At 42.6% G+C, this 9,004-nt stretch overlaps 1 protein-coding gene across 1 annotated transcript; it reads left to right on the top strand.

Annotated features, from left to right (window-relative positions):
* The first annotated feature begins 3,606 nt into the window (after positions 1-3,606).
* cwc25 (CWC25 spliceosome associated protein homolog) lies at positions 3,607-8,618 on the top strand. The gene is made up of 9 exons (XM_083655709.1): positions 3,607-3,788; positions 4,246-4,418; positions 4,527-4,763; positions 4,892-4,961; positions 5,336-5,487; positions 5,708-5,780; positions 5,924-6,108; positions 7,684-7,851; positions 8,077-8,618. Exons 1-9 carry the CDS (start codon positions 3,771-3,773, stop codon positions 8,189-8,191), a joined length of 1,191 nt encoding a protein of 396 aa, XP_083511835.1. The 5' UTR covers positions 3,607-3,770; the 3' UTR covers positions 8,192-8,618.
* Positions 8,619-9,004: the final 386 nt, after the last annotated feature.

Genomic DNA, 9,004 nt, shown 5'->3' with positions numbered 1-9,004 from the left:
GTAGTAGTCAGCTATTATAGAACAATGTGTATATATACACACACGCACGCATGCACACACACACATGCACGCACGGGCACACACACACGCAGGCACACACACGCACACGCACACAAACACACACACACACACACACACACACATTGTGAGCCTGTGAAGCGGGTGAGCCTTGAGGGCCGGCCCTAGGCATAAGTGAACTAAGCGGCTGCTTAGGGCCCCCACCAGCTTAGGGGCCCTAATATATAAAAACACAATATTGTGTTGTATGGGCTGGCTAGTTAATACTATGCTGCCTCTGTCAGACGTGTCACATTCATGCGCAATGCGCACTTTTGTTGCAAGCACAGTCAGTCAGTCAGATTAATGTTAGGTTACACTCCTCTGTGTTGATGCAGCAAAAAAGCAATAGTGCAAAAAAGACGTACAGGCAATGTACACCAGATACGTTACGGCTGCGTTGCGGATCCGGCAAAACTGCCGCATTGAAAAAAACACGATTTCAGACGGAAGCCCGTCTTTATTGTCACACGAACACTACAACACATGCATGCGGCCACAACACACACTCATGCTGACGGTGGCCGGTGAAATATGTCCTCTGCATTTGACCCATCCAGGCTTGTCCTTTCCTCCAGGGGGCAGGCCAGGAGCAGTGGTCGCTTTTTCTTTCCAGCGCCCAGGGACCAACTTCAGATGTTGTCGTCACTGGTCGGATGACGATCTTCTGCATGTTTTTAGTGGGGGGTTATGTACGGAGGAACCCCCTGGGGGGTACGGGGAGAACATGCAAACTCCACACAGAAAGGCCCTTTTGACGAGATAGCACACCTGGCCAGTAGGCACTGAAGATATGGGGGGGTCACAACTCCAGCGCCCCCAGGCGAGAATCGAACTCAGGACCTTCTAGCTGTGAGGCAACAGTGCTACCGATTGCACCACCGTATCCCGTGACTCTCGCCCATGTTAATTGATGGGCGATACATGTACGGAAAAATTACGCACCTGTTCTATTTTTGTCGGATCTGGGTCTGTTCGCAGCCATACCGGAGCCGTACCGTATCTGTTCCGGAGGCGGTGTATATTAGCCCATATCCTTCTGGAGCAGAGAAAAGAAAGAAGAAGAAAACAGAGTTTGCATTACAGGTGGGTATCTGGGCGATATGGCAAAACAACTAATACAATTGATAATGCGTGTGTTAGATTTACAGTAGTACAATAGTCATTAGTCTTGGCGAGGTGGTGGGGGCCCAAAATCAAATTCTGCAGGGCCCCATAAAGGCTTAGGCCGGTGCTAAACCAAGGATAGAAAATGAGCGCTGCCAGTTGGGTGGGTGAGCACATGCAGCGCATGCACTTGCACATGCACTTGCGAGGCAGCAAGTGATGCTAGAAAGGAGCGTGCAAAGCACACAAAATTTTGAGTTAATTGAGCACAGCGGTAGTATAGGGCAGGCCACGGTTGTCAAGCCCAGCTTAAACCCAGCCCACAGCTGATTAGGAGCTGATCTCAAACCCAGCCCACATCAGCTGACTGCTTAGCTGATGCATTCAATTGGCTCAACTCAAACAGGGCACCCTCTTTAATTCTGCTCCAGATGGCTGCCTCATCTGCAAGCTGTTTGCAACCCACCTCCTCCCCAGCTCCTCCTTTCATGCTGTGTCTGACTTAAACAATGCCATTTATGTTGTCACTGTTGCTTGCTCTGTTCTGTATCTGGGGGTCTTTTTTTGCTCTCCTTGCCTTACGGCTATTCCATGTTGCTCATGGAGGGACAAGGAGCTCCCAGAATCCGCTGCTGCTGCTCTCCCTGCCTTAGGCTTTCCATGTATGCGCATGGAAGGGCAGGGAGCCTCCAGAACAGAGCCATACCGCCAAATATAACTCATGCTAATAAAAGCTTTAAATTGATCTAAGTGGTCTTGTGTTTTTGACTAAAGTGGTCCTGACTGAAATGTAATTCTTGCATCTGGAATAATAATTCAGTTCATTGACACACATCTCATGCACACTTCAAGTGCTGTCTGAAATATCACAATTACAAGAAAGCATCAAATCTATGTCAACAAATGATAAAGGAGGTAAAACCGTAAAGGAGATGTATACAATTATTACATGTTAGTAATTGGGATTCTATGAAAAATAATTACTTTCTCCAGTGAGGGCACAACGATGAAATGAAGTGTGGAGATAGCTCTCTGGCTATGCAAGGCTACTGCGTTGCCAGAACGCGATTAGTTTTTGTCCTAGTATAGGTAGGCAAATAAAAAGTATGCACCTTGGCTGATTGTGGACTCCTCCTGTAAGGTTAATTATTGTTCCAATGAAGTTGATTCAGTTCTAAAAGGGGATATTAAACAGATTGTACGTCACTTTTACAGAATGGGGGTTGTAGCAAAAGAAATATAGTAAAGTAACGAGTAACGTAACTAATTATTTTTTGATACCAAGCGAGAAGTAAATACATGTTTGTACTTTTTAAATTAGTAATAATCAGTAATAAGCAGGGACAGTGCTACAAGGCAAGGGGGTGCAAGGGGGGGGGGCTATAGCCACCTCAAAAATCTGCCAAGCCCCAGTTAAGCCCCCTCAAGCATTTTAGTATATTTTTTATTTTTAAATAAACAAATGTGTAAAGTTAATAACAGCCATTCTTGATTGATTGATTGATTGATTGAATTTAATTTTAATATAATAATTGATAAAAAGATACATATACAACTGCCCGGCAGGAACACATACATTTAAAAAATCATCGACGTTGAGAACACAAGAGAACACAATAAAACATCAGAGACCATGTTGGAAATAAGTGTTTACACTTTTACATGCTATCCATTGGATCTTTTATTGTCTCTATAAAGTCAATCAATCAATCAATAAATCAATCCATCAATCAATCAATCAATCAAAAGGCTTATTTCCATTGTGGACTTTTTCTTACCCTGATATTAACCTAACCAATCATCACTCATCATGTCTAAACCCAACCAATCATCACTCTGCATGCCTAAACCTAAGCAATCACTCCTCATGCCTAAACTTTTGCATGTGAAAGTTTCTGTCATTGCCTTGTGGTCACTTATAGCTATACATATATATAGCCTATTCTATATTCTTTGGCCAAATTCATTTAAGAATTACATTTATTTTGAATGTGCTAATGTGCTGTGTGCCATATCTGGTCATCACTGATGGCATCCTATCCGTTATCCATCTCTGACTGAGTGAATAAATGAAAATGACAACTCTTGACCACGCACTTGCGTGGTAATTACAGAGTCACACTGTAAACATCGAAAGTCTGAGCTTATGATGAGCACTTGAAGGCAGCAACCAGGAACTCGAAAACTCTGACAGATGAGTCTGGGTGACAGAATGGACAATATTATGATTTGGAGCACTTTGTTTTGTTCGTTTTGTTTTCACACTGTAAATAGGATACTGTGAAACTGCTAAAATTCAGAAGGTGGCGGTAATGCACAAAATGCTGTTTGCCAACCGCCATTAAACACCAGAAGAACACGAAGAAGAAGAAGCTGCGTAGAACATGCGTAGAACCTAGAACGAATATAAGACTTCCGGTTTACTTCCGGTTTGCGGAGCTAGCGAATATACAGGGGACGTGAGGCAAGCTACCTGTGCGTAGGATTGGAAATATAAGTTACTTTTTAGTCTATTGGCCCCAGTGTATTGAGTGACCGGGGAAGCAAACTGGCTCGCATGCGACAGATGATTTTACCAGTGTTGGACTATCAACGACGATTTCAAGATGGGAGGCGGCGATCTCGTAAGTTGATGAGCTAGCTAATTTAGCTTAGCCACGATACGTGCCTCTATGTTATGGAGAGAACAGTACCAAACAAAATGTTTCTTGTTTATCTTGCTTATCGGCACAGGATTACACCTGATAGATCATGACCCTCAAGTGTTAAGAGCTATGCGTTACTTTTCAATTCGGCGTACATCCACGATAACAAGCACCACTTATTTGAACTAAAAGTTTAGATTTGATCGATCTTCATATACCGAATTAACGGCGATTAATAACGGGTCTCTCTAGTAATAATCTTGTACAATGTTACCGTTGCTGATAAGCAAGGCAACATTAAAACTGACTGACTGTGTGTGTGTGTGTGTGTGTGTGTTATTGTGTAGTCCCTGATAGTTGCTTATGAATAAAATACTTAAAGAATATATACTTTCACAGTAAATGTAAAAGATTGTTTTCCCTCCTCTTCTACCAGAACTTGAAAAAGAGCTGGCACCCCCAGACTATGAAAAACATCGAACGAGTATGGAAGGCTGAACAGAAACACGAAGCTGAATGCAAGAAGATTGAGGAGCTCCAGAAAGAGCTAAGAGAGGAAAGAGCTCGAGAGGAAATAACTAAATTTGCACAGGAAACCGGGGCTCTCAAGTTAGTTCACCCTCACATTATCAAGAGTTTTTGTTGTTGCCAGTTTGTTGTTATGAGTGATACAAAAAAGTAGTCAGTCGTTTTATATCTGATTTTGTACTCTGACAGGAAAAAGGATGACCGTCTGGACTGGATGTACCAGGGCCCCAGTGGTCAGGTGTCCAGGGACGAGTATCTGCTGGGACGTCCCATCGACAAGCAGATCACTGAGCAGTTTGAGGAGGCTGAGAGCGGTCCATCTGCCCAAACCGGCCTCCTGCCTGGCTCCATCTTCAACCCTACCACCCCTGCCTCCAACCTCGACCTGGCTGCCAAGATTAGGGAAGATCCCCTGTTTGAAATCAGGTTAGTCATGTTCCTTCTTGTAGTTTGTACACTTCCCAAATCCTGTTACAGTCATGCATATGCAGAGAATTTGATTTTTTTCTGTCCCTGTGCAAATCATCTAATTTATGTTTTGTTTTTGTCTTAAGGAAACGAGAGGAGGAAAAAAAGAGAGAAGTCTTGACTAATCCAGTGAAGATGAAGAAAATCAAAGAATTGGTAAAATGATTGTGTAACTGTTTTGAAGTGTTTATACGTGTTGGATATTGACAGCAAATGTTAGACCTTGTTTTTGTTCCAAACAAAAGTTAAAGATTTAACTTATTGTAAGTAATCAACATTTGAATCTAGTTTTTGTCTGCATTTTTGCCCTTCTCAGCTCTAGACTGGTATCAGTGTCACTGCTAGTGAAATTTCTTTCAACAATGTTTCCACTAACTTTGTTAATACAAGATAACAACTGTCAAGGTAGAAAAATGGTACAATATTGCAACCATGATTTAGTAGTCTCTGTGTTCTCTTGGTGCACAACTGAGAAGCTGCTAGTGTGAAAATAGTGGAGAGAGGCTAAACATCTGTCTGTTCTCTCACAGCTTCGCCAGAATCTTGAAAAGAAAGACAAGAAAAAGAAGAGGAAGAAGGAAAAGAAGGAGAAGAAGGGAGGCAAAGAGCGGAGAAAGGAGAAGAAGCATAAGAGAAGGAGCACAAGTTCAAGTGCAGAGGAGGAAAATGACAAAAAATACAGGTATTTGATCTCAATTATCAAAGTTGTAGCAGTTAGATTTAGGTGATTGGACTACAATCCATCCTCAGTGCGGCGTGGGTGCATTCACAGTTGCATTTTTATGTGTTTAAGCGATATCGGGTGTAAATGGGGTCTAAGAGACATCTAGCTTCATTTAGTTAAACTTGTGTCTCATTCAAGTGGAAGCAGTTTGTAATTAGGGTCTATCATCTGTTCTCAGGTCACATTCAAAAGATGAATCTTCAGTCGCCGCCAAATCTCATTCTCACCATGTTTCAAGCTATGGGCTACAGGTAAGAGAGCAGCAAACCAGTGTCTGGTAATACCACTGCTATCGTAATCATGTACATGTAATTCAGATGCATCCTGCAGTTTCAGTCGCTCAACTCACTGTAGCAGCACACTACCAAGTCCTAACTGTGAAATCTCTTCTCAGGTCCCTGCTGGAAGACATCACCAGTCCTCTGCTCACTCGGGACGCCACGAGAGGAGCCGCTCCCGATCACCTCACAGGAACAACAGGGAGAACCACTCCTCAAACAGACCCGACAGGAAGGTCCAGCAACGAGCTCCCAGTCCACAGAAGGACCGTTACCACCGACAAAACAACCACAGATCCAAGTAACAATCCACAGAGTTAACACTGAACTTGTATTATGACTGGGCGAGATTTCAATATTATTGTCTATCATCTTTAATTGGGAAAATATTGTGATATGGTTATTGTGACACAATTCTGGCATCTAAATTGATGATAACATAAGCATTTTTTTTTCTTACTCTGACAAAACATTTCAAGGAATATTTGAAATTTCAAGTTCACACCTAACATTATTTTTCAGTTCAATGGGATGAACATTAATTAATACCGTATGTGATTATTTACATGTCATTTTGCATACATGCGCCTTATCATCATCAGTATTCACCTTATTCTTTGCCCACACATGGACGCTTCCGCATTACGTCATTTTGTAATAGTATTTCCGTTTTGACTTGCCAAAAACTCCGCAGGCAAGGTGGCTGCGCACACTCCTCTCCTAAAGTGACAAAATTACTCCCCCATAAACTAACATATCTTGGCCAATACGTATGTAACATACAAAATAAAACAACCCGTAATATCTTAATTTTATGTAGAATGCAGAGGACATGTAACTGTTTAGTTAAACTTGCATTCCAGGAATATTGTGCTCTAAAGATGACGATAGTGGCTCGAGACTGTTTCGTCCTGAAACCCACACGCTTTGCGGTGGTGGTTTTAGCGTAACCTATGTGGGATTCGAGGCGTAACCTATGTGCGATTCGAAATAACGCATCCGAGATAGAAAACGTTATGAATAGCCACGTTATAAACAACAACCTAACGCTGGTGATCCATATGGAAACAGTGTTACTCAAAATGGTTAAAAGTTATATCAATTTGGTCATTCAGTGGCATTTTACTGCCATATAACATAACTAACTAGCAGCTGATATTAGCCACAGTAGGCAACTAGCGCTGAACCGGAAGAACAAATACGTTTGTGTTGAACGCGGAAGAGAGAAAAAGTGGGCGTGGTGAATAAGGTGAATAGGGAGCTGCGGCTCTGTGCCTCTATCTGTCCTGTGATGTGATGTCATAAATTGTGACATCATCAGTGATGTCATAAATTGTGACATCATCAGTGATGTCAGAGGCATTGTGACATCATCAGTGATGTCAGAGGCATTGTGACATCATCAGTGATGTCAGAGGCTTTGTGACATCATCAGTGATACACACATACACACAAGAGAGACACACACACACACATATACACACAAGAGACAGGCAGGCACACACAAGAGACAGACACACACTGATGCATCAGTGATGTCATCAGTCTGAGGCTCACAAGAGACTGAGGAGGCTCACGAGAGAGACTGAGGCAGAGAGAGGAGAGGGGGAGAGAGACTGTGGGAGACATTGTGCACATGCCAATACGGCAGGCAAGGCCACACAGCAGCCGAGCTGAATGCGAGCTGCAGGACGCGCGGCCAAGCCTAGGAATCGATCGCGCGTAGCGTGCGAGATGCCTAGGTGTGATATATATATCCATATTGAGAAAAATCTGTATTGGGATATTGATTTCAACCATATCGCCAGATCTACTTGGATAATCATTGAATCCATTCCACTGTGTTTCACCATAATGTCTTCCTGTTTATTTGTAGGCAACTCTCTGCTGAAGAGCTGGAGCAGAAGAGGCAGGAGATGGTGGGCTTTGCCAAGCAGAGAGAGGAGGACCGAGAGTCAAACGTCAAAAGATACAAGATACAAGATCAGCAGGAGAAGCAGCGGGAACAAAGTACTAAGCATGACCGCCATCCTGGCTTCATCCAGTAAGTCCCTGGGTAACATGGAGACACGCAGATAATCAGTGACGATTTTTAATGTATTTAGTTGTGTCGTCGCCACATCCACAAAAAACAGGATTCTGATGTTTATTTTTGGTGCGTCAGCTAATATGGATAATCGTGAAATAAGAAAAGACAGCCCGTGCTCTACTTCTTATTTTACCTGGAATATGTTTGAGTTTCACTAACGCTTACCTTTCCTTCCTGTAGCAATATGAAGCTGGAGAGCGCTTCCAGCTCTTCGTTGGAGGACCGAGTGAAGAGGAACATCCACTCCATACAGCGGACCCCAGCCTCCCTGGAGAAGAACTTCATGAAGAGATGAAGAAGACACAACACATTTATCAAACTAAATAATGAACTGGGAGAAAACATGTGTGAGAGAGTGTGCAATCCACTCCCAGTCTGTATATTTGTCTTTAATTCAAGTATTGAGACAGAAGGATGCATGCTGTGGGAGGATCCAGCCCTGGGTTTAACAGGGAAACATGTGGCTTCAGAGTTGTTGTTTTTTCTTTTTCTTTTTAAGCAGATACAACCGGAACACAATTTATAGTTCTGACCTATGGTTCTGACAAATGCAAGGGTCTGTGATGGCTGGTCCCTCCCACTCATTTCATATAAAGTCCCTTTAAGGTTCATATGATCTGAATAGTGCTTAGGTCCTGTTTTTATTATCTCAAATGTTTTTGTAATATACACTTGTGTACTTAAGTGTACCCCTGTAAGTAAATAGGAATTTTATTAAAACACATTAGCCTACCTCTTTTATTTGTATTGGGATTTCTTAAGCCAAATATGAGAAGACGGTTGACCCACATCATTAGGTAAGCCAGGGTTGGTCAAGGTTTTCCTATGCCAGTCAGAACACTGAAGTTAGAAAACAAGTATTTCGGTCAAACTGGTGTAACGTTATAGCTCCACTGACAGAAGATTTTTATTGGAATAATGGAACCCCTTATTCAGAACCACATCTACACTACAGTAAACTAAAGCTAATCTGCAGGCAAATCTCATGAAAAACATTCAAATTAGAGAATAGTTCGTAGAATCACGTTAGTTCCATGATGTGGAGAGAGAGCTTACCATACAGTTCGTGCAGCGGCACCGAGCTGAGGCTATGGTGAGGATTTTATTC

Source organism: Poromitra crassiceps (assembly GCF_964638095.1).
Source record: "Poromitra crassiceps genome assembly, chromosome: 19".
Lineage (NCBI taxonomy): Eukaryota > Metazoa > Chordata > Actinopteri > Beryciformes > Melamphaidae > Poromitra > Poromitra crassiceps.
Note: the sequence above shows the minus strand (reverse complement) of the source record. Positions and strands in the feature narration are given on the sequence as shown.

Coding starts and splice junctions, on each gene's coding strand:
- cwc25 (XM_083655709.1), top strand. Junction 4,764..4,891: donor GATCCCCTGTTTGAAATCAG/GTTAGTCATGTT, acceptor TTTTGTCTTAAG/GAAACGAGAGGAGGAAAAAA. Junction 6,109..7,683: donor CAAAACAACCACAGATCCAA/GTAACAATCCAC, acceptor GTTTATTTGTAG/GCAACTCTCTGCTGAAGAGC.